Raw genomic sequence first — 27264 nt, forward strand, 5'->3', positions numbered from 1 at the left:
TAAGTAGGATTAAGGGGCGACGGAAGAGTGTTAAATTTTGGGGTTAGGATGGGGTGTGGGAGGGGCAATAGGATATGTGACCGTCGAATGGATAGGTCAAAGCACAAAGTTTAACCCAAACGTTCCGACTAAACGAACCTCTCTGTTCAATTCGTATCACAAATTTAATTAGTTGAATGCTTTTCCACAAGAGGACACTTTTTTATGTCAATTTTTCATATTTTCAACATCAATGCTTTTTTTTTTAAATAAATATTATGTCCTAAAATTTTCATTAATGAGGCACTTTCTACATAATAGAAATTACACTTTTTAATTAAAACTTGAACAAAGAGAAAACCACGAATATGGGTCCTGCTGAGGTTTGTTTTACAATATGCATAGCCGCCAAAGGTTTGCAAATGAGACACTCGAACATTCCATTAAATTTTGTTGGACAAGGATCATAATTCTATTAAACTATATTGAAATAATAATTCATCAATATTTCACGTTTCTGGAGCAACTAGTAGCAGCAAGTACAGCCGAATAGTTCTATGTCCATCTCTCTAGAAATAGTTTAAGTATAAATAGTAAATTGCACTTCAGCAAGCAAAAGATAAAAGTAGAGTAGAATGTTATAGAAACAAGTAGTACTATGATGACGCAATCAAATTCAAAACATTTAAAAAAGGTGACTGGATACATCAAGGACCTACTCCCCGATGGGCAGGAATGAGATGCGGAATGATGAAGAATGGTGAGGGTGGGGGGGGGGGGGGGTAGTGGGACTTGGTGAGTTGTCCGAAATTTATACACCCCCATCACTTAAATGTATAGCTTCCCCAGCCCACGTGAAGTGTTTTCTATAACATAATGTGGATAAATTTGTGATTTGTGATATTTCAAATAACGGTGTTACAAACGTCACCAAGTAACACCCCCCCCCCCTCCCTCCACTTCTTTGCAAAATTGGATTCTTCCATCCATTGATACGAACAACATTTATTGTGTTTGTGTGTAACCTATGAGTAAATGAATATACAGATAAAGTACCTTTAGAGGAAAGGTTAACATGATAGAAGAGTATGAAATCAAACATTTCAAGAAATTTTCGAGAAAAAGAAATTCTTGATCACATTCGTGTTCACCATGACGTATATCAGTTCCTTTTTGTATGGTTTTAATATCGTAGCATCATTTATATATACTTTGAGATGAGAATTTTAAAACGTAGAGATAAATAAAGGTTTAAAGTGATCTTCATATAATTGTCGCCCTCTGTTCTATGTTTTTGTTTCATACCAGAGAGGGATCAGACATGGAGAAAAGAACGAAGTATATATTGAGCCTTTTGAAGCTACAACGTCATCTTGATGGGATTGTTTCGACCCATTGATATAATAATAGCAATATAATAAATAAATAAATGAATAAATAAGCGATATTAATACAAAATATCTACCACGATTAACTCAAGAAGCTGGTTTCATATTCAGGGTTATTCTTTCATATAGTTGTATCAGTATCTCAGACCGGTGATAGTATTAACACAACTGTGAAGGTTAGCTTATCAATATAACTGGAGCATGTCATGAACTGTCCTCATGCATGTAAATAATTCACTGCTGATGGATGAATAAATCCCTTTCGCGAATAAACTCTCCTTTTCGATAAGAAAACTACTGCCGAAGCTGGAGCAGTCCAATCAGTTTCCCCAAGCTACAGTATAGTTCAATTTTCTGTGTTAAACTAATAAAGTTTCAAATACCCCTCTCTCATTAATTCTGAACAAGAAAACTGCATTATTTGTCTTGATAACAATGTCTACGATCCAACCAAAGAAGTTGGATAGACACAGATATACACACGCAAACACACACGAACTAATGGCATTATCATTGGGTGGAATCCTTCCCCTCGTTCTCAGCCTTATCGGTATTTTGAATGGTCCCATACTTGGATTGTTATCACCCCGGATCTATTTTACCTCGGGTATGCGTACTGTTGGGCATGTCAGCATGTTATCAGACTAGTGTTACATTGAATGCCGGTATAATAATCCCGTAAGTTACGATCTGGTTAGGAATTGTATAGTTAGATCAGAATAGGATTGGAAGACTGCACTGCTTTGTATTACTGCAACTGTTAGGCAGATATTTGTTAGGTAACATTCTGAAGAGTTCAACAAATCAGTTTCTAATCACATCATCCACGATCGGACAGTTAAGTTACGCTATATGACATATGCTTTTATGATTGAACTGAAAAATATAATTTTGGGAAAATTGAGACAACTTGTGAATAGATCATAATAAATAACCTCGGTATAGTGCAATGTTACACAATGTCATTGAATAGCGCCACCAATTTCCCTCAAGGACCCGCCCTCTTGCTAGTGCCGGCTCTCCTTTTTCCTGATGAGCCATTATATCCTGAGCCAGTGTGCCTGTCAAAGGCACACGACATTATGAAGACATGCAATGGGTGGTCAGAGTGAAAGTCCTGTTCGAGCCGTGCAAGGCACGGCTCCTGCATGTTAATTGGATTTTTTTTATTGGAAAAAACAGACAATCGAGCAATTTAAAGTAGCAAATGAGGTGGAGGACAAACAGTACAAAGATTTGGAAGGACGCTATTCAATAAAGTAATATTGCCGGCTCCCCTCTTTCCTGAGAAGGGAGCCGGCAAACTACTTATTAAAAAGTGCCACTAATTATTTCTACTCAATGACCACTCTCTTACTACTTTTATTGAATAGCGCCACTCATTTCAGATGCAGATCCACTAGTGATGTCACCAAAATTGTAGGGAGGTTGAATCTGATTCTTGAAAAACTTAAGCTATAAGCATCATGCCATTAATATCCATCCCATATAAACACACACTGGTTTGTTGTCTACCCAATTATACAAGTCAAATGGCAACGGTTTTTGTCATTTCTTAAGTTCATATGCGAGGTACAAGTTTGTTTAACTTTTTGCAACATTTCATATGAGTAATAGTGTACCGACTGGTTAGCCTAGTGGTTAGGGCATCCGCTTATCAGCCGGAAGGTTCGGGGTTCGACTCCGGGCCGAGTCATACCAAAGACTTTAAAAATGGGATCTACTGCCAGCTTGCTTGGTGCGCAGCATATAAGTATGGAGTGGGGGAATATGTGTGTCTGATCGGTAAATACGATTTTAGCGTCCTCCGTAGCAGCTCATCGTGTATAGTCCACAGTGACTTGAGAACGGTTATGGAATGATAATAGACGGTTGGTTATATAGGCACTGCGCCATGAGCGTCTTCGGACGGATACCGGCGCAATACCAAGTGTAAACTATTAATAGTGTTGAACAGTGCATGAGAAGAACTATTATGCTATAGCAAGTCAGAACGGAGTGGCAGATGAAAAACTACAACTATCACACCCTACGTGATTATGTCCGTGTGATAATGAACCAATCACATGCCGCTGGATTCTTTCAAGGGTACTGTAGAAACTTTTGAGCTATTGCCCTGATGACATCATTCACTCTGCTGTTGTCAGTCTACAAGTTCAAAAACTATCCGCAAAGTTGATAAATTCATATCTTGCCTCACAAAATACTACGAGGATGTGGTTTGTTGCTATTAAAGTTGTTTGTTGTGCTGAGTTCTAATTCTGATCAAGGCATCTAAGATTGACACATACTTGGATTACAATCAATCTAACTAGGACTGTCACACAATCATTCTCCTAATTAGTAACTTGTGAGCAATTTAATACAAATACAACAGATTCCATTGTCATATTTAATCACTTAATTTGGGGACATTAAACATTTATTTACATCTTATTCCATGATTCCCAGTAACAAAAATAGTTCTCATTTGGAACAAATTTCTACTAGATCAATGGTAATATAGTTGACAAATGAAATTCGAAATTAACATTCTAATCGCCTGGCATAGATATGTTAGCATGCTACTTTCCCCTCTATTTCCCATACTCTACAAAAGAAACATTCCGCTGTCAGTTTTATACCTGAAACGCTAAATGTGCTTTACAATTGACAAATCCAAAAGGGAGAGAAAAATCTTGTCAAAGGAAGATGTTGCTATTTTATCAATGAATGAGATATTATTGTCCTTAGGAAATAAAACCGTCTGCTTTTTTTCGTTCTTAATGATATCATTACCGAATTCAAACACTTCAGTATTTTAGAACAGGCATTAATTAAATTATGCATATTCATCAAGGAAAATAAAGTCACTGAAAGAAAGCACTAAAACTTTAAGCAAAGTGGTTCCATGAAGTCATATTTTATATGGATTTGTGTCATTAAAACCAATTGTTTTCTTCTATATGGAATATCTTCTCCAGCTGATTGGAATATTTGTAAAGCACAAGTATCCTTTACATATCTTGGATGACTTGATGACAGGAATTAGGTACTCCTCTAGACATGTATTATAAGTTGGGTTATAAAAAAGAATATATAGGCTACCTATCAATATGCGTAAGGGACTGACATGTTGTTACAATAATTTTTCTGTTCAATATCAGTGACGTGGGGGTTGATCACTCGAATTCCCCGGCATTATTAAGGTAGGCATAAGAACCTTTATTGAATGGATATGGCATATAAATGATTTTTAAAGGAGCGTGAACCGGTGTTAATTGGAACCCATGACCCTCCACAGAATGAAATTTAATTAGCAGTGGGTTCTGATACTTAGACTAAAAACAGATAGATAAGGTCTATCTTTAGGTTTAAATGCAAGGTTGTGTTCATAAACACTTGCATTTAATATCTGTGTGAGGTTGAAAAGTGCATGTGATGCAAGCATGTTTCCTTCCCCGGGACCCTTTCGCGCACGCCACTGATCCAACTGAAGAAGTTCTTGATTGTTTACTGAGACGCTAAAATTCCATGTAATGTTTACAAATTTTGAAGGATTAACCTCATCAACCATGGTTTGGTTTTGTTTGATCTCAGAAAAAGAATTATTTTACAACAACTTATCTCTCTTGTAGCGAGTCGTCGAGAGCTAGGTCGGAACCCCGGAACAATTTGGGCGGCGGCCCCTCTTTTGCGAAGATGTCCGTTGCCCGTTGTTAAAATCAATCACGGTCCCAGTGTAATGATCCGACCCCACCCCCCCCCCCCCCCCTCCCTCTCTCTTTATCTTAGGGACTGAGGTTGCAGCATATTTTCCAGGTATGGATTACCTCAATGCAAAACCTACACTACATTATATACGTTGGTTTCAAATAATATTCAATGATCAGGTTAGTATAAGCTTCAGGCTACCTTAGCTTATATCTTAACGCTTTGGTTAATTGTCTAGAATTATGCTATTGTGTTCATTCAGTAATTGAAAGTCTGTGTTATTTTTTTTTTCCAGTTTTAATTAGCTCTAAACCAAGTGTGCTAATACTTTGCATTTGTTTCTGTGATGTTGAAAGGGGGCTTTTGTCTAATTCTTTCCCCGCTAAATGTTAAAAAAAACTGACGGTGACATGTGAGCGACATGGCCTCACCCCTCCCCACCCTACTCCCGGGACCCCTATTGTGAGCGTCACTGAGCTGAATTCGTTCAAACTCATATAAGTAATACTTCAATCGCTGTTGAACCTCCTGACACCACTCGCCAGTCTTTTTGTTTACTTGTAGCAACTTTTCACAGTGTCGTATGTAGAAGATCAACACGAAACATACTTTAGGTACTGTATTGTGTACTGCGCAAAAATAACACCAAATGAATATTTCTCCTCCATATAAGAACAGCCAAGCTTTAAGTGACTAATATGGTGTTAAAGTAAAATACTAAGCACCACCTTAGTGATAAAACAAGTTCTTGAGATTAAGATAAATAAATAATTAAATATTTCGATCAGGGGTGATAGGCAATTTATTTCTTACGGTTGAATAAATGTAAATTAACTGTAGTTACTAAAAATAGTTTCTAATTACATGATGAAATAATAATATGTAAAGGATAAGCTATCAAGACTTTCTTAAGAGACGTAATGTATATATTTTAATTGTGAAATCAGTCATATTATTATCAAAATAAAATAAAACTGTTAGCAAACTGCCTATCCACTAGAGAGCCTGTGTAAGAGAATGTGTAAAAGTAAGTTGTCATTTGTCATTTGTATAACATTACATTCAACTTCAAATAGTTCTTCGGAAAGCTGTCAGCAAATTGTAGATTGTTGTCAGTTGAGAATTATTAAAACGATAAACACTTCCATGATTGCAAAAACAACTTAACAGCTTTTTGACTAAAAACAACATATCAGCAAAGAAAAAATAGAGTTAACATTATTTATAGTGTTATAAAATATACAAAACATGTTGTACGTAGTGAAAACATTTAAGTTTGTACCTCAACTCTGCATAGAGCTACTTAAATTGTTGGAGTGCGTGAGTTTTATTTAAAACTACAAGCTAGGATTAATATCTTGCATGATAAAGGTATATATTTTTTTTTAAATTTGTTACAAATTGAAATTATACCGCTTTGTGTAAATTTGTTAATGTTGATTAATAATAAGAACAATTTAATACTTATTTACGAAACAAAGTAAACGTCTTTCTTTAACGATATTATTATACATATTTCTAAAACAAATTTATACATGAACTATTGTTCCAGGATGCTTTGAGTTCTTGTCTTTAATCAAATGTAAATTACTATTGAACTGCGTAAATATATATATTCCGATCAATAGGAGAACAGAGTGATATGTAATTTATTTCTTAAAGCAGAATTAAAGAATATTAACTGTAGTTATTAATTATACTTTCTATTCAATGATAAAATAATAATATGTAAGGAAAAAATCAAGTCTTGCTAAGGAGACGTAATTTTAATCATGTTTGAACACATTATTATGATGTGTAAAATAAGTTGGCCTGACGTTTCGATCCTAGCAGGATCTGCTTCAGAGGCTTAATGACAAATAACGTACAGTAACAGAAGGGACAAAAACACGCACAGAATACAGACAGGTTAATGAGCATGGTGAACACAAAGAGATAGATGTAAGGGGATTAATAGACAAGGGATGGAGAGAATAATGAAAGTAAACCAACTCGGGAAGAGGAGAGGTGGTGTCATTATTATGATATCACATTGTATTATTGATTGTGTCAGTTTAGAATAAACAAACAATTAGACTTCCGTGATAAAAAAAAACATATATAGATATATATTTTTTACGTATTAAAACAACACGTTCAGCGTAGTGCAATCAAAGTTAATATTTTGTTGTATTATAAGTAAAATGCAATGCATGTTTTACATATTAAAAAAAATTATTAAAGATTCTACCTAAACTACGAATAGAAATACTATCATCGTTATGTATAAAGGTGCGTTTATACTTTCAAAATATACAATATGCAATATGCATTATACTATACTACGAGCCAGGACTAATATCTTACATGATAAAGGTATACATGATTTCCAAATTTACAATTTTCTTTGCTTAAAAGTTTTTAGAGTTAAAAATTTTCTTTGAAATTTAAAAAGAAAAAGTTTTGTTTCTTATACCGCTGTGCGTTAATTTGTAAATATTGCTTAATGATGACAATTTAATAGCTGTTTCGAAACAAAGAAAACTTTTTGAACGAATACATCTTTCTGGGAAAAATATATACATTAACTATTATTTCCATGGTTTTCCAAGTGCATGTATCAGGAAACATTAAAAATGTTTTTGGAAATATAAGCTATATTCGTTGATGGATTTTAAAATGTCAAAATGCCTGTTTACTCCTATACATTAACAATACTTAATATTTTAGAAAAACAGTTTTGTGTTTGTAAATAGTCATTAGCCTTAATTTATATAATTGTTGGTGAGGTGCAAATTACAAATTGCTGTTCTCATTCGTTTGACACAATGATCATAAACTTTTGATAATAATTTTGAAATTAAAGATGAACCTAGAAGTCACTTCATATTGAATACTTTGTTACAAAATCACATTGAAGGTCATTGAAGCTCACATTGAAGCGTAAACCTGGACAATTGAAGTACACAGTGGTGGTAAAATTATGCGACCAGCTATCTCCTTCATTTTTCATTTTTAATTTTGTTTCCACTTTTTCATCTTATTTTGGAATAAAATTTAAATACAGCTTAAAACGGTTTGCGTAAACGATACCTTGCTGAGTATTATCAGATTCGTAGATAATGTGTACTGCGCGAGGTGTTATTTGCGTTCACAGCATATTGTGTATCTTAAATATACGTGTACAGTCTTGTACTATAACCTATGCTGCTGCCTAGTTACTGTTCAGTAAGATGGTACTCCTTCCTTAAACTATGTAAAGCAGCTTCGTCTGAAACTGTACGCCATTCTTTTGGAAGGTCTGCTGGATTTACATTGTACAACTTTGCAAACTGATCATTAAAATTTTGCAATACCCACTTCCAGTAAGCTATTGGAGCTTCCTCTGTAATTGGGATAATATCCCAAGAAGGGTAATCCTTGGCATACTCCTTGTAAGGTCTATATTCCTCTGGTGGCCCTATGCGGCATCGATATTCAGTGTCGGAGGCTACTAACATTGGGCACGGAGCGGATATCAGTTTAAGTGACTTTTCGTAATGATATCCTGCTACACCCTGTGAGTAATGGAAGATAGCTTTGTGTTTATGTTCTCTGCTTTGCAAATGGCATGGTACTTTACAGAATGGACAAACTTCCTTACACGTATCTAAATGATCTAAGATATCACGAGCCACATCCCGCATTTGTGAATGAAGCCGAGATGCTACTAATGGATCACTTAGTTTGTCTAAGTCCCATCCTTTAGTAATATCTAATTTTAATTGCGAACTAAACATGATGTTCACCATTTTGGTAAATTCTTCAATGTCGCTTAGACTGAAATCGTCAACAGAAAACTTCATATTCATTCCATACGCTGAAATGTGTTTCAGAAATGTATTAACCCAATCCCCGGATTTTGTTTTTTCCCCTTCACCTGCCATCAATTCATATTTGGTCGTATGTAATGCAGATTGAACATCACTCAGAATCTCATTGATTTTTGTATCTATTACTTCTGTAGCCCAATATCGATGCCGTGCTGTTATTTCTTTTAGAACCTTCTGGCTCAACCAATTGCTAACGAAATGATGATTTTCCCTTATAAAATCATAATACAACTGTGGATCTTTCTTAACACAGAGCTCTTCTAAAATTCTGCCAAGCATCCTCTGCTTATTATTATAACAATCTTTTTTCATCATTTGTTTTAAGAGTTTAACATAGAAGTCATTTAAAGTTTCATTTCGCAAAACAGTCATACACTCAGAATATGATCGTATTACAGCCGCTTCACTCTCAATGGTTTCATCAACAAAGCCTATAAACTCGCCTCTTAAGCATTCTTTCTCTTTTTCAAACATTCTTTGCAATGAATTGTGACTTTCATACTTTCGTTGACAATCTTTGCAAACTTTACATACCTCATGCTGGATTGCACGAAGGGTACTGGCCACAGATTCACTATTGACATTGCTTTGCGTTAATGCAACGTACACTTCTTGTAAAATAGTATCTACGCGACTTTGTTGAAAGGGTTGAACTATTGCGTGATTGTTAAGATAATTTTTATGACGATTTACAATTTCAAATACTACCTTTTGAACTTTATCCAGTCCGTCCTTAGATCCCGAAAACTGTCTTCCAAACCAATTAACCAAGTCCTTCCCCATCTCCCAAAGGTTCAACCGTTTTTTATCGTCAAATTTTCCTCGCATCTCGTCTTTGTATGCTTTGCTATGTCCTGTACCAAGCATTAGTTTTTTAAGACTGTTATCGCAATCCTTCTCGATTTGGTCCTCAGTTATTTTGGATGTTTTGAATTCTTCTTCAAGCTGTTGAATTTTTACATTCCAAAGTACGTCAAATGTTTTTTCCAATTCCACATGATTTTTTTTCCAATATTCAGGAGTTTTTGAAATCTTTAATTGATTTGCGGCTTCTTTAGCCGCAATTTTCAGTTCTTTTTTTGCCTTTCTGATGAAATTTGGCAATCCTTTTTTATCGGCCTCATTTTGTAATTTTATCTCTGTGTTTTCTTTGATGCCTCTTTCAATATCTTTACCAATGTCGATTGTTTCATTTTTGATACTCTCTTGACGTCTTTTCACCTCCTCTTCGTCTGAATGCTCATTTACGTATTCATTTATTTTCTTATTTATATCTTCGCATTTATTAGTTATTTCAATCTCCAGCCTTTTGTAAAAGTCTTCTTTCGTAGTGTTCGTAACATTTCTAACATTGCTAAGTTCCCATTGAATTATCTCAATTCTCATTTTTGCAATAAGTTTATTATGCTCTTGTCGGAACCTTTGGTTACTTTGAGCATCAAAACTATTTTGGAAATGGAAGACGAAATCTTCTGATTTCACTGCATCCCATACATCTTCCAACCTACTAACAAACTTTGCCATTGTAAACTGAGGTGGAATTACCGGTTGATTTACTTTTGGTTTGAAAATGGCTTCCTTTAAGGCGTGAATTTTATCACTGTAGCCAGGATTTGGAGGAGACATTAAACCCATCCACAAGCATGGGAAAAACTGCAAGTCATCCTCTTCAGCAAGAGGAAATACATCTGAAAAATCTTGAATGTGATCTACTTTCTCCTCAGCAGCTGCAGTACGAGTAACTCTGTTGAGAGCGTCCTTTATTTTAGTCATGTTAGTTTTATTGCTAGCGCCAGCTGCTATGTCGCTCACTCTTTGTTGAATGATTCTGCAATTAGAAACTAATTCGACTTTCTTCATTCTTATCAAAGCATGGACAGCTATTTGCAATATGCCAATCATATCTGGGCCAATAGTTTCTTGACCGATATTCAATAGGGTAAGGTCCCCTATGCACATGGCCAGAGTAGCTATCGAATTGTCAAATGTGTGGTCGTTAAGAACAGTTCGATCTGGAGAATGCAATCCTTCAGTATCAATAGTTAGAAGATACTCAAAATTAAGCTGTTTTTGAAATGCTTCATTCACTTCTAACAATTGTAGGTATAACCCCCGTGTGCATCTACCAGCACGTACCGGAAACCTGACCCCAAACATACTATTCAACAACGTAGACTTTCCACTACTCTGGATACCAATGATAGACAAAACAAATATTCTTGGGTTATTAAGCGTATTTTCGAGGTTCTGTAAGACGCCTGATATCCATTTAATGGGAATGTAAGCATTTTCCCCATCTAAAAGTTCCAATGGGTAACCTGCAAGAAGTAATTTTGATGCCAGGTTAACGAGCAATATTTTTCGTTCTCCAAAATTTGTATCTTCAAGGTTTGCTTCATACAAATGTCCTAACTCACGAATAAAGTGTTCGCAACTAATGTTTTTCTTACTAACTTGTTCGCTTTGTTTTAGGAGCTTCTTTTGCAACTCTTTTATTTCATTTTGTAATGCGCCGCGTTTGCTGAGCGAAGCTTGCTTTATAGCAGACTTTTTGTTTTGCAGTGATGTATTCATCTCGTTGATTGTCTTAACTAATGGAGGAATTTCACGGGCGACCATCAATTCGATGTTTGTTTGGAAAAAAAACATGAAGTAATGCAAGAGATTATTTTCATCAAACATAACTCTTTGTAATTTTTGAAACAAAATCTCCATTTCTGCAGATAAACCTTTTAGTCTTTGTATTTCCCTAATGTCACGTTTAGTTTTGTCCTTTGCTGCCAACTGACTATCAACAGTTTGTTCCCCATGACACAAAGGTTTTTTATCAGCTTCGACCCATTTGACCCATTCGACTTGTAATTGTAAATATGTTTCTTTCACTTCCTCTATGGATTTGTGTTTCGGGAAGGAGGATTGCAGCAATTGTTTTGCTGTATTATAGGAATCGTTGTCCTGGTCCACAGTTACTATATTAGAGCAACTAGTTCGCCAGTCTTCAATTGAATGGTAATCACCACGACTCGTGTAATCGTAGTATTTTACAATCTTCTCACAAATGATTTTTGCAAGTTCTGTTTCGGAACGTTCTACGCCGAAATCAACACAAATATCATTTTCATCGATTTTGAGTGCAGTCTTACTCCTACTGTTGAGCTGTTGCTTACGTGATTGCCTGCCTTGTTTTTGTTTTTGTTCGATCAAATGTATCACGAAAACATTTTTACATCTTTTCTTTATATCACTAATTGCTGCCTTGTAGTGTTCCATTTCGTCTTTATCTACAAATATGAATAAAGCATTAGCTATCCTGCACATAAATTGACTTTCGGTAGTAAATTCTTTGGAATCACCTCTCAGATTTAACAATAATGTAACTTTTTTCAACAATTCCTCATTTCTGCCGTACATTGGCAGATACCATTGGGCTTCTACTGATCCACAACAATGGTAAACGTACTCTCTTTCTTCTTCATAAGACAGAAAATATCGAAACGTTTCATTACCTTGAGCTCTACCAATGACATTATTTAAAATAGACGACTTGGAGATTGGAATATCACCAAATCTTATGAATGCAGTGGTAAATACAGGCTCACTTACCATACGTTTCTCTGGAGCAAGAGATGTTGCATTTTCTTTCCATTTTTTCACCACACGACTTAGTGCCCAAGTAAGCAGCTCTGGTTTTGCGTCATCTCTTACCCCAGGTAATAAGACTGGCAAGGCAAGTTGACAAGATGCAAATTTCTCCAGCAAATGTTGTCTTAAATGATCATCGGAACAATGAAGAATTGCATATATGAAATCTCTTACACTACCTTCTATGTGAAGATTCTCTTTCCATGTAATCCTACTGTCTAGTGAGGTTAGCTTACTGATAAACAGAAAAGGTAAATCTTTTCTTTTCTCTTTTTCTCCCTCTTTTTTTCCCTCTTTTTTTCCCTCTTTTTTTCCCTCTTTTTCCCCCTCTTTTTTTGAATCGTCGCTTGGGATCAGCCGTACCTCTGTGGCCGCTTTCAGGGTGAGCTTCCGTGGGAAATAGTCCTTTAGACCAACCTCTTCCAAGTATTCCAGAAAATCTTCTTCAGTTTCTGTATCTATCGAATATTAGAGTATATACTTAAATTGATGTCAAAGCCAAACTGAACTCGTAAAAATTTGAAACGATACATGTACAATTCACAATTGTAATGTGTGTCTCTATCTGGAAATATACCAAAATTGTAAGTACCTCGTATATACACGAACTAATACGATGTTGCTAGTCACAAATAACTTTCCGACTAAGTATTGCTACATTTATTCTCGGAATATTTCTTGCAGCAGCGAGAAACGAGTGTAGGTAATGGTGAAAGTCACTGTAAACCAACCTTACTTCCAGTGAGTACATGCACCCGCAATAATGGCATTTCGGAGCGTGAGAGTTAAGCAAAGACAACATGCTTACTCTCACAGTAACCATTACTACTGTCAGTATATGATATGTTCATTCAAACATTTGCACCATAAAGAACTCTTGACAACAGCTAACTGGATATCATTTTTCTCTCATGCTGATTGTTTTTGATTTACTAAGTCGAACAGTTTGTAAAACGATACAAATATTAGAGAATGACCCAGAACGTTCATCAAAATACGGGATCTGTATCATACATTGATCAAAGAACATTCTTTACAGTTAACACGGTCTTTGCTGCACGAATAAACTCTAATTAATAGCATCTCAGTGACAAACTGCATTGGAAATGTTTTACGCACACATGAAACGTAGTTTGCGGAAAACTATGCACTGAAGCAAACAAATATAGATATGATCACGATAACGTAATACACACATATATGTAGACTATTTTCCACAAGTTTCTTTAACGAACATGCGAAAAATAAAGCTACAAGCTACTTCTCTAGACGAATACAGGGAGACGTGACGTAGCTTAACAACAAACCTTATTATCTTATTACCGACAAGGGATGCCAAGCAAAGGGAGCAGTAGAAACAGAGCATAATATACTGAATGGACTTATCCGAGACTCACCGTGAATAGAAATACCATCTAGTACGTTTGATTCAACACTGAACTAGATGTTAACTTTAAGAGACATATTGCTAGTAATACCTATGCTTGTAATTTATTCTTATGCTACCATGATTTGATTTAAGCTAAATAATGTGTTGCCTACAAAGGATTAGCTATCTTAATTCATTTTGGAATTCTGGTAACTTTAACTTCCCATTCAATTTGTTCAGCAGTTCCATTTGTATCATCCTTTCTAAATGCTGTTCTACGAATAGTAACCATTTCTAGCAAGATTAGCTTTCTTATACTGTTTCTCTTTTCCTTATCTTAAATACTTTAGTGTTTATACATTTAATAGCCTCTAATTATCATCCTTCTACCGGTCTTTTTGCTTGAGTGTTTAGGCAGTTCTGCTTAACATCTGTCGGTTCTATCTGTGACAATTAGAGTTGAAATAAGAGTAGACAAGGACCCCCCCCCCCAAAAAAAAATAAATAAATAAAAAAAAATAATCGACTTATCATTTGGCATAATGGTATGGAACAACTTCACTGTTGATGGAGCGACATATCAGGTTTATGCTGCAAAATCATATATAGATAAAGCTGAACTGTTAGATTGCCTTGCGACGGCATTATCACTTGGAGTAGAATGCGTGTCTAAAGACGTCTTCAATTACACTGAGTTAACAAGTGTAATTCAATTGAAAACTTGTTTATGTTCTCAAAGAGATATTTTCTCAGTCAGTCAAAGCTCTAAGCATTAGCGTTGTTCTTTTTGAACCCTTCACTACATTGATAGTGTTTGCCTACATTTTGTCTGAGCTTCTTTGTGTGGATTGCTGATAGTTTTCTCAAAGATCTTGTACTGGTGTGTGTGTGTGAGAGAGAGATTGGGAGGGGAGGGGGGGGGTGGTATTACAAGTAGCTGAAGCCTAAGTATTGTTCATTGCCTTACCGTGAGATTCTTGTTCCGACTCACTGGTGTTGTTCTCTATATTGCCGGCCATCTGAAATGAAGGATTAAGGATGAATAAAGTGTGTTCAAATGTTATTTACAACGTGACGTCTCAATTACTCCCGGGGCTATAATTGGCTACTAACCTTCGCACATAGTTAAAATAGTTTGACATTATGATCATCAATTGCACTTTATCCACAAAAAAAATACCAAGACGGATGTTTGAAGAAACCTGTTTGTCGTGCAAATGTGTCTATATTGATATCAAAGTTTAAGTTAGTTTAACATAACATTAAAGTAATTTATTGGTCGTCAAGTTTATCTATTATTACTTAACATAAAACTGGGATTAAGCAACTGAGGAACATCCATTTAGAAAAAGCTTGACTACAAAACTTTGTAGTAGTTAATCTTAACAAGAGAGACATTTCTGCTAAGCGTGGTATTCAATGAAACTGCAACTGAACGTGTAAAATCAGTTAGATCTGTCAGCGAAACAGATTTGATTAAGTTTAGAGCTGATATTAAATGGCATATAACAATTAAGAAGATACTGAGATGAGCTCAAAACAGTTGTTCCACAAAAGACAGCAACACAAGATTTTTGGTAAGAGTGGTTTTTAATTAAACTGAAAGCATTTCTCCGTTTAGGATATTAAAATCTATTCCTGCAATTATAAGCTGCTATCATCAATTTAACTTAATGGATCTTTGTAGACAGCAAATGTTAAATGGGACATCTGTGCACAGTACTCAGGCGCGTATCCAGGATTTTCTAACCCGGGGGGCGCGAATTACTATCTAAGCGGAGCGCCACCATCGGTTGGCGCGGAGCGTACAAGAAATTTTCTGGTTTTGATACCCCCCAGATCACCGGAAATGGCACTTCTCGGGCTTGAAAATGAGCAACCAGATGTACCCTTTTGCCTGAGAACCAAGTATTTCCCAAAAGTTTTTTTCCATCCATAACCTTTTTGAAGATTGTCACCAGTCACACATCATGTTCGACCTGATTGCATGTCCTATGGATCATTGCTTTTGTAGCTGATTCTACGTCACGGCCCACAATATCCGAAAGCCCCACTTTTGAAGGTTTTAAGCCCATTATTTGTTCAGAATTTGAAAATTCACATTTCTCGTGAATAAAATCACTTAAAAGCATACCTCTAATGTTGCACAAAATTCAATCTATGGACAACCAATATAGAAAAACCTCCTGCAACCCCTAACAGACAGGTCAAAATTGCAAGAGTAGAGGAAAGTATGATGAAGAATGTTGGTGAGGAAATTTTCGAAAATTCAGACACAGTTAATTTATTGATGTAGAAATATTAAAACCTCTTATAATGGCTATTATAAAACTTCGTTGAAGGAACAGAAATATACCAGATATTTCCTATATCAGGTATATCGACACCGAACACTACACACATAGGCGTAGGTCCAGTAGGAGGCGGGGCTGCAGCCCCCCCCCCCTCCGCAACCAAATTATTTCCCATTTTTTTTCGGGCACCTACTGAAAGAAAAATAAATAGCAACAATAGCTTACAAATGATCTCCTTGGTAATTAAAATAAAGTTCTAAGCTTGGCCGACATTACTACTGTAAAAGAGAGTATTGACATAAATGGATCTGTATGCTTTTTCTCCATCTACATAAGACATTTGGTTGTTTACATTAGCATCCGGCGGTATACTGTGCAACTTTCACGGACCGTAAGGTACACGATGCCATCCAATATAATGACAGATGCTTGCCTATATGATATTGGCATCGATATGTTGAACACGCGCAATGCGCGCGAAAATTTTCACTTTTTTCCAGGGCAAGTCATTACAGCCCCCAAATCCAATTTGGCTCCTACGCCTTTGACTACACACATAGACAGTTTTTGAGGCTGTTCATCGTGGAACATGCATTTCAATGCTCACTGATATGAAATTATATCTGCTCTTTGCTTTACAAATTCGAACAGGCGTGTAGCGAGTAATTGCCAAGGGAGGGGCGAAGCCTGTAGGCAAACTATCTAGCGAAGCGCCACCATGAGTTGGCGCAAAGCGTACAAGAAAAATTTTGGCCGAAAATGCCTCCCAGATCGCTGGAAATGACACTTCCCAGGCCTTGTAAGTTGCATCTAAGCATTGTCTATTTTGAAATTACTAGCGATGTCATAAAGAACATTTGCTCGGGGGGGGGGGCGGTCGCCCCCTTCCCGAAATGCGTCATGTTCCCCGACGAGTCGGTCGAGTTCAAGACCAGCCACAGTTGGTTCCATATAGCACAATTGTACAATTGTTTAAGGCGTCCACACACACACGCGTTATGATAAACCATATATAGTATTTATATAGATACATTAGTGAGAGAGGAAAAATGGAAACGTCAAAAATGGAGTTGTCGGTGTAAGGGGTAGGGTGAGGCGCACACCCCCTCCGTAATCCTTGATCTGTCACTGGCTACCCTGTGTATATAATAGGGATCAGCGCTTTAACTATGACTGTTCCTCTTTCTCTTCCCGAGGTCTTGGCTATCTTCTACTCCCTCTTTTCTCCTTTTTCTCTCTTTTTTTCTTTTCTTTTCCCTTCCTTCCTCTCCTCCTTTTCCTTTTTTCCCCCTCCTTTCCCTTTTTTCTTCTCTTTTTTTCTCTCCTCTTTTCCTTACCCGGGGGGCGCGCGCCCCCAACGCCCCCCCCTTGATACGCACCTGGTACTATTTATAATGAACTTACGTGCAGCTATATCAGAATGATGTTACTCTCTTGACAATAGTAACACATAATGATATCGAATATCGTAACCAACAATGAAGAATGACTTATCGCTTGCAATAAAATTTGTGTAAAATATTTTATTCACATGATTCTATTCAACAGTACATAATATTAAAAGTACCTCATCGATATTTTGCTGGGAAGTCGTGCCTGTAGCAGCGTCGATCACATCATCTTCATCCGGGTTCTCTGTTTCTATTACTGTTTCGTTTCGCCGTCCTCCTTTAATAATCAACAAAGCAGAATGAATCAAAGTAATTCTTCCGAATTGAACTAGTCTCCCATATTAATTATATTAATCATTGCATTTGAGCTGACAATAGCAACCTTTTCGCTTGTTTTAATAAAATTATAAATCGTTCGAAGGAAATCCTTTCACTCAACAGGGAAAGTTGGGGTATAGACTTGATATGGGGTTCATTTCATGTGTTGACTTTAATGGTTTCAAAATATACGCCAAGAGTATGACAGTGTAAGGGGAAAAAAATGTTTTTTTTTCTTTCTTCCATTGAAGTAAAACGGACCCATCATTGCTTGTTATCCTGTTAAATTTAATGAGTCGGTCTTTACAGTAGTTTTGCTCTTCAATATTTTTGGAAGCTTTGTTGTAGAAATGTTGCTGTAACTGACACTTTAACATTAGTTCTGTGGCAATGCGTTGTACCCATTAGATGCTAAATATGCTTAAAATTGTAACATTTGTCTGGCATATTGGAAGGCATCAGTATTTTATTTCCATTTAAAATCTCTTCAACCTACTGGTGTTTGTACTACATGTTTCTAATCTCATAAAGTAGATTGGCGTCGTTGGAAGTAGACAAACTGCGTGAGTTGAAGCGTTAAATATTGCAAAGTAATGTTACTGTTTTCTTTTGACGGTATGTTCTCTACTTTTACTGGAAACACAGACTGAGCTTTGTAGACTAAATCTAGTGTCATAATGTGTGTGTTGCTTCTTTGGTGTTTTTAACCAATGTAAACCTTTATAATTAAATGTATTTGGATTTCGCAATTCTTCATGAACATGAGTTTCATGGGGCTCGGGTCAATTGCTCTATTGTTTTTAACAGTTATCTTTCCAACAGAAATCCGTTTTTTTTTTTATCAATAAGGACCAGCCAGGGGCGTCAATCGCAATTGAAAAACGGGGCACATAAAGGACTCAGCATGGATAAAACAAAAAGAATGTGCTTTTGTCGGGTGGGGTCCAGGGGTCCATCTTACGGCCCCTGATGGGGTCAAGGGGCAAAGCCCCAGCGGAGGCCGTGGGGTTCAAATCTAGAAGTCTTCAACTTTACTTCTTTTTAGTAGCTGAAATTGATATTTCAGTCATAAACATATTTAACCAAAAGTCACAACTGACAAGTGATTAGTAAAAACCTTATCTATTTACCATCCTGGTGTAACTTTGAGCCTTGATCATGATTAATAAAATTGAAGCTTAAACCCAAAACAGACACACAGGAATAAAGTCATCTTGTTATACATATGTTATACAAGTACATACATGGTGTCATAAGTATGATAAGTAGAGTTAAAGAGTACTATTGTGTATTTGAGCACATTCACTTTATCGGAAACATAGAAACCTATAAAATATCAGGGATGAGCAGATGAGAATAAAACATACAATAACAATGATCTCATAGCGCAATGTTTGAGCTCCTTTTATGAAATACAGGAGTCATTATGAGCCTTACAGTCCTGAATGTTAGCTGACCAAAAGCTACTGTAGACAATGTCCAGGCGAACTACCAATTACGCGCCTGGTTCGTACAAAGAATCTGCTACCGAATGATAAGAAAACTACCTCCAGAATTTTCCGTTCTCAATATTTGATGTTTAAGGTATTGGATCCTTTTATTCAAAGTGTCGATTTTTATGTTACCTCTTCTTCTCAAGTTGTTAAACTCCCAGGTGTTGTTATTCCAGGCGGTGTGGTTAAATTATATTTATCGAGAAAATGTCAAATGACAGGTATTATTACACGTCTTCGTGTTATTCGCCTGAATAAATTTTAGTTCCTTTTATAACATACATGCTCTCTTTTTTCTTTCTTATTGTACAATTATTTGTGACGGCACTTACTGCTCTAGAATTAAACTGTTATTCGTTTAATAGAATCGAAATATGAAAATTTAACTTCGTTTCCATCATTTGGCACCGTTATTTTCCTCTTCCTATGACATCCACCACTATTAAAAATGTTTATGTTTCATCGGATATATGCCTGCATTGTTGCAATCATTATTCCAGTTTCGACGGGCTACACGCTCTTGTGTAGGCCTACTCCTCTCGCGCAACAATCCTTCCATGCCCTCCTAAAGGATCACAACATACGTTATGCATATAATTTGCAGGCAGCTTTCCTTTACTATTATCTCTTCTCTTTTCCTTATAATGTTGTCTTTGCTTGTCCGGTTTAGAATTAACAAATTATTGTGTGATGATGTTTGGGAAAAAAAGACAAACAGACTAATAACTTCGAATTACAATAAATAACAGAAAATGTTAAAAAAAAATCCGAAGTTATTTGACATTTAAGCAAAGACAAGTTTTTTAGTTCGTTTTTCTAATGTTGTTGTTTCATGTTACTCTGTATAACTAACTGCTCTGATTATTCCTTAACTTGTAGAAGATATTGGGTGGGGAGGGGAGGGGGGTGACACATAACACATAGCAAATCGCTCCTACCACCCTAGCATTATACGATATCAACGGCTGGAATTATATCTCTGCAAAGTTTGATTAAAGTCCACTGTGGATATGTTGAACATTAATATCAGATATTAGCTTGACATTTGTCGATACAGAGATCACATGACAATGGTTTTCGTTGCACTGGCCAGCTAAGAATTAAGATGTAATGGTTTCAAATTTTGTAAAACTTCCCTAGGTTCTATTATATGAAATATAATAAGAATCGATTTCAAAGAGAATTCATTAACCATCTTAGGTGAAATTAACTTGACAGAGTTTAATTTATTCGGAATTCACACTTAACGATTTTTAACTTTAAAGTTTTATATTCACCTGTCATCGAGCCTTCACGTGTGACTCTAACAGGTATCCCTCCTAGAATCAACAACGCGCCATTTGTTATAATGTATTCGCATATAAATATATTTACGAAGTGTTTCTTTCAGCTAATTAATGCTGTTTATTTTTATTAGTAATAGCAAAAATATGCAATAAATACAAAATGTAGTTAGGAGTTAATAACAGTCCACGGCGTTTATCACTTGATAATGCAGGAAACAAGTATAACCCAAACAATACACGCGGCCTTAGGCCGAGTGCATCAAACGATAGGGTTACATCGCCGTGAGTGTATTACGTTACGTTCATTGACTTGTACTACGGATACGTACTTAGTATAGTACACTATACATACTACGCCAAGTTATATATTTACTTTCGTAAGCACAATTCCACCATGAAATTAAAAAGATTAGTTAACATTTCTAGTACTATGGCTACAATGACCTCAATTTATCAGACGTCTATTGTTGCTTTGAACGTCCACTTCTTGAATACATGTTGTATTCTTGATCAGTAACATCATGCATGGACCTAGTAGCAGTTAGACGTTACGTATATGTTTATATCGTCGTCACATTGTTCTCACATTGGCTTGCCAACTAGTATAACTGTCATTCGTTGTTTCGATTCCTTGAATCACTGCTCTTAGGGTACTATTACTAACATTACGCATATTTGGCCTTGATGTCCGCTTATAACGCAATGTTATTGAGAACATTATAATGCCAGCTTTGCTAAATGAGGTTAGCGTTGTTGATCGCACCCTTGTCAATATACTTCAGGCTGAAAGTTTGCTTTCTCCAAAAGTTTGGCATCATCTTACCAAGTGGTGTTTACACAGAATGGCTTCTTACAATACCATATTTGATCTGATTCGTTTGCTTCGAACTAGCAAGGCAGATAGCTAGGATTGGTATCAAGCTTGCTGAGATACATTGTTTTCAACTTATTTTCATTCACCGGAGAGATTACCGTGTAATTATCCTTAGGTTTGTGAACGATCAGCTGAGGAGCACATGCCAATCAGAGTGTAAATGGGCAAGGAATTAAAATTGTCAGACATTGATTCGGGCTGTCGTTTAGCAGTTAACATTATGAATATTTGTAAATGCTGATCGTTGTGTAGAAGAAAATGTCAAACTTACCTGTAATGCTATTATCGATGAGCGAGATTTTCCATAGTAGATACAGCTCGGATGTAAAAGCTGGAAATATGGCGTTGTCTGGTTCGAACCGTGTAATGGCAAATTCTTCGGCAAGTGGATTCTTATATGAGGATGCTTATCTGTGGTATGTTAATTAGTTGCAGTGAGTTCCAATCAAATAGTCAGTTTCCTTCGTCAACGCAACTTAAACTGCATGAATATTCATATGTTATTAGATATGTGAATAATTTTTTTACTGAAACTGGTAAACATAACCTTATTAGGATACCGTTGCTGCATTTGGGTCCGTCCTACAAATGCTATCAGCAAATCATCACCAGCACCAGCAGTTACTTTAGTGAGGTGAAGTTTTGAATATTCAGAGCTTGGTACTACTTCTATATCCTCAAGGGGGTAACATTATTGACCAATTGCTTGACACCCTCTTCACCCTACATAATAGTATCGTGCTGCAGTTAATGTAGTTACGACATTGTATACATGTACATTACTCCATCAGTTGGCAGGTAGTGATGTGAACTGTATTACTACGCTGAATGGTAGGCACGCTAGCGTGGTGCATCCCAGATATTCTGAGCGTGGGTTTCCAAATAAACGAACAAAGAAACGTGAAAGTATTTAAATAGAAGTAAAAAAAGAAGGTAATGCGTTCCGGTATGAAATAAGAATTAGGAAGTATTTCAAACCATAAATTGAATATTGTTGTCAACGTTACAGCTATGTATAACGATCTGTATTAGATTTGTGTAAGGTTACCTAATCCACGAAATTTAGCGTTAGCTATCATTACGTTAAATTATTTCATCACTTCATAATTATGTCACATTGTATTAATTATCGGATCCTTAAATGAGTAAGTGACGAGTGTAAAGTATGATTTTATGCATGCTATTATATTTGGTATATTAGGAGGGACATGAGAGATGTTCGGTATACACAACGTAACAAATTCTTTGTTCTCTATAAACAACATGGCGGCCATTCAATGGACCCTTTTCATCGGACCACATGGTCCCATGTATAGATTATATGGCGATACTATATGATAGCTTTGAGGATTTATGGATTATTAAACTTGTTTCCAATTTGATTTCTTTTATTGTATAGTTGTTTTATATGTTAACTACTTTGAAGAATATGTACTGTTCATTGTTTCATATTACACTTTAAGTGTAATCAGGGACGTAGCCAGGGGGGAGCAGGGGGAGCGGCCGCTACCCCCTATCAGTGTCGATTTTTTTTTTTTTTTTTTAAACTGTCGTTTTTTTAGCATGGTATTTTGTCAGTGCTCTTTTGATCTTGAATACTCGTCGGCTCCGTTAACTCGATTGTAATCGTAGTAACATTCACGCCTACTGATTCAACTACTTACTTAGTTTGGCCATGGCGCTATAAACTCCATGGTTTGGCAGATGCAATAAGCTAAATTTAGCTTATAGCCAATTACAAGCCTACAGTTGGCCACTGCGTAATAAAATACATATTGCCTACCTAACCGCACTATATGGTATGTCACGAACTGTATGCACAACAACGTCGACTACGCTCGTTCAATGAGTCGTCCTAAGTTGTTGCACGAACAGCATGTTATGAAGCTAAGCTAGCAATCGTACGTGATACGCACTTCCTATAAATAATTATTACACTGCTAATACACTGCGATAACGATATTTGTTTTTAGGCCACTGCATATCTGGCTGTATTACAAAATATGAAAGTTTATATTGTCTATCAGTTAAGTTCGTCAAATGTATTAAAGTCCAGACATTGGACAATAAACAAGAATCATCCTACTGGAAAACTTGTAAAGAGCACTATGTTTGTCTTTTTGATATATTATGTAAAAGAACATGTAAAAGAATTTAAACAGGAAACAAAATCTGCTGATAATGGTATCATATGATCAGGGCATAGCCAGTATGTAGCACGATTTCATTCAATACTCTACCCGCCGAAAAAAGACTATAGGATCCGATCTTGTCAGTTTTTTAACATGTAGTTAAGAACCCGTTTACGCAGATAATATTTCAGTTGAGAAAACACTTGAGAAATTTTCATCAGATGGCAATCGTCGGATAGCTCTCGCCTTCTCTTATTAGGCTAACTTAAACATTTACTAGCTACAGTTGTATCAAAGACTACTCTGTTCATGTACCTTCAAGGGCGGCGGAACCGGGGGGAACAGGGGGCAAGTGCCCCCCCCCATTTTTTCCTCAGGTTAAAAATGTGCCCTTTTTCTACATAAAACTTGTACTCTTGATCACCTTATTAGGTCAGCGATATTTCAGTAAGAGATCTAATCCTAATTTAGAACTATCAGGGGCGTAGCCAGTATGTAGCACTGTAGGCCCGGGCCTACACTTTTTTTGGCCAAGTTTTCTTTTTTATTAAAACACCCATAATTCAAATCCATAAGCTTGCTGGACGAGTTTAAGAGTCTAGACAGGAAGAACTATTGAAATGAACGTAGCAAGATTATGGCTAAATTAGGTGACCTATTCTTCTGTCATCTAGGCTGTCATTCATATCGCGTACCGTTTCATTCAATACTCTACCCGCCGAAAAAGACTAGGATACGATCTTGTCAGTTTTTTAACATCTACTTAAGAACCCGTTTACGCAAATAAAATTTCAGTTGAGAACATTCCACAGTCATGTAAGCCTATCGTTGATTAACAGACTTTATATGTATAGAGCTGCAGCACTTTGTTGCCTGTTGTTGTCACGATCGGCGTTCCAAGTTCCAAAACAGCCTTTCGATAAACATTTACTAGCTACAGTTGTATCAAAGACAATTACTGGCTATGGTTGTATCAAAGACATTTCTGGCCTATCTTTGTATCTACAAGTATCAGAAGTTAAAAGTAAGACTACTAAGACGGGGGGGGGGGGGGCGTTGATGGAGTGATGTGTATACGCAAATAAGATAATACAATAAGATTATAAAGGGTACTAAATATCAGGCTGCATCAGTCCAATCGAAATTCTGCAAAGTGCCCTTTGACGTCGGTGCCCTCCCCCCCCCCCCAGCTTAAAAGTGCTTCCGCCGCCCTTGTGTACCTTGCTAATTTTAATACATTATGTATTATTGAATTACGTACTATTTTAACTCGTTTGTTTTGGGGTTTAAAAGTGATATTGAATGAGGTGTCTCAAGTTAGCAAGAGGCCAGGAAACCAGAATTCGGGAAGGGCCGTTTCCGGCCATCTGGGGGGTTTGTAAAACCAAAAATTTTCTTGTACGCTCCGCGCCAACCGATGGTGGCGCGGAGCTCAGATAGTCGTGCCTATAACTTTGAAAATCCATATAAATCGCAAAAAGTGCTCCCCCCTTAAAATTCCTGGCTACGTCGCTGAGTGTAATTGTGCGGTTATTATGTCTAATCTATGCAAAGTTTCTCCAGGTCAATTGCCGGTGGATTGGTACTTTTTTATTATTTGTGTGTAAATATTTATTTGGTATAGGTTCTGTGTACTCGAACATTCTATACTAGGCCGCTGTCACCCGTTACCCTGGATCCGCCACTTAAATGATCTTGTTGGGTTGGTGAGTACTTCGGTGGTTATGTATCGCAAGTTGTTTAGAGTCGAGATTCCAAATGTATTGCCACTGTGTATTACCTGGTCGAATGTAAACGACTCGAACACCTGGTTAAGTTGATTCTATTAATACATGTTATCATTCCTGGTTCTTAATCTATATATTACCAAATAACCTATGTTAAGTTCATTAAAATGTATTGTACCAGTGCATGATATTGAGAGATAGTGTTCCTTCAATGACATTTAAGCTCAAGGTTATAGTCTTATTGTTATATGAGGTGGTATATTTAATTGAGATTTATGTTGTAACTTTACCATAATACTATCATTCATGTTTAAAGCTGCTCTAAGTTGTGACTTCCATAGTGGTAAATTATTGTATGCTCGACAGTATTTTTTTCTTATTACATTTTAAGCTTTTACATGGACAACAATTTTTAGAAATGTTTATATTTAACGTCAACAATTCGGGACAAACAGTCAAAATTTGGATTTAGTACGGTAAGATTTCGACTTAAACGCCCAATAACCAGAGAAAATGTCGAGATTGTGAGAAGGAACCCCGAAGTATTTAGATGACATGTCGACAGTTCGAGTCGACACGTCTGAAATTCCAACATGAAAATTTCAACATGAACTATTTTACAATTGACGTCTATCACGCATATTCATATACTTTAATGCTTAAAGAAAGTTCTAATGCAGAAACAAAACTACGACCCACAGCATTTGACTTCTTTTCATTTGCAGGTGCGTATCCAGGGGGGGCGTTGGGGGCGCGCGCCCCCCGGGTAAGGAAAAGAGGAGAGAAAAAAGAGAAGAAAAAAGAGAAAAGGAGGGGGAAAAAAAGAAAAGGAGGAGAGGAAGGAAGGGAAAGGAAAAAGAAAAAAGAGAAAAAGGAAAAAAAGGAGGGAGAAAAGAAAAACGCCGAGACAACGGGAAGAGAAAGAGGAACAGTGACATCATTACAGCGCTGATCCCTATTATATACACAGGGTAGCCAGTGACGGATCAAGGATTACGGAGGGGGTGTGCGCCTCACCCTACCCCTTACACCGACAACTCCATTTTTGACGTTTCCATTTTTCCTCTCTCACTAATGTATATATATAAATACTACATATGGTATATCATAACGCGTGTGTGTGTATGGACGCCTTAAACAATTGTACAAATGTGCTATATGGAACCAAGTGTGGCTGGTCTTGAACTCGACCGAGTCGCCGGGGTACATGACGCATTTCGGGAAGAGGGCGACCGCCCCCCCCCCCGAGCAAATTTTCTTTATGACATCACTAGTAATTTCAAAATAGACAATGCTTAGATGAAGCTTACAAGGCCTGGGAAGTGTCATTTCCAGCGATCTGGGAGGCATTTTAGGCCAAAATTTTTCCTATACGCTTCGCGCCAACTCATGGTGGCGCTTCGCTTAGATAGTTTGCCTACAGGCTTCGCCCCTCCCTTGGCAATTACTAGCTACACGCCTGTTCGAATTTGTAAAGCAAAGAGCAGATATAATATCATATCAGTGAGCATTGAAATACATGTTCCACGATGACCAACCTCAAAAACTGTCTATGTGTGTAACTAAAGGTGTAGGAGCCCAATTGGATTTGGGGGCTGTAATGACTTGCCCGAAAAAAAGCCAAAATTTTTCGCGCGCATTGCGCGCATTCAACATATCAATGCCAATATCGTATAAGCAAGCATCGGTCATTACAGTGCATGGTATCGTGTACCGAACGGTCCGTCAAAGTTCCACAGTATACCGCTGGATGCTATGTAAACAACCAAATGTCTTATGTAGATGGAGAAAAATCATACAGATCCATTTATGTCAAAACTCTCTTTT

The 27264-nt window shown here is 36.7% G+C and overlaps 1 protein-coding gene across 1 annotated transcript; it reads right to left on the bottom strand.

Moving 5' to 3' along the window:
- Positions 1-7085: 7085 nt before the first annotated feature.
- On the bottom strand, positions 7086-22000 carry LOC139954864 (interferon-induced very large GTPase 1-like). Its single transcript, XM_071954833.1, has 4 exons — positions 21850-22000; positions 17784-17884; positions 14890-14941; positions 7086-13011 (listed from the first exon to the last, which is right to left on the bottom strand). Exons 3-4 carry the CDS (start codon positions 14939-14941, stop codon positions 8258-8260), a joined length of 4806 nt encoding a protein of 1601 aa, XP_071810934.1. The 5' UTR covers positions 17784-17884; positions 21850-22000; the 3' UTR covers positions 7086-8257.
- Positions 22001-27264: the final 5264 nt, after the last annotated feature.

Source organism: Apostichopus japonicus, chromosome 17, assembly GCF_037975245.1.
Source record: "Apostichopus japonicus isolate 1M-3 chromosome 17, ASM3797524v1, whole genome shotgun sequence".
Taxonomy (NCBI): domain Eukaryota; kingdom Metazoa; phylum Echinodermata; class Holothuroidea; order Aspidochirotida; family Stichopodidae; genus Apostichopus; species Apostichopus japonicus.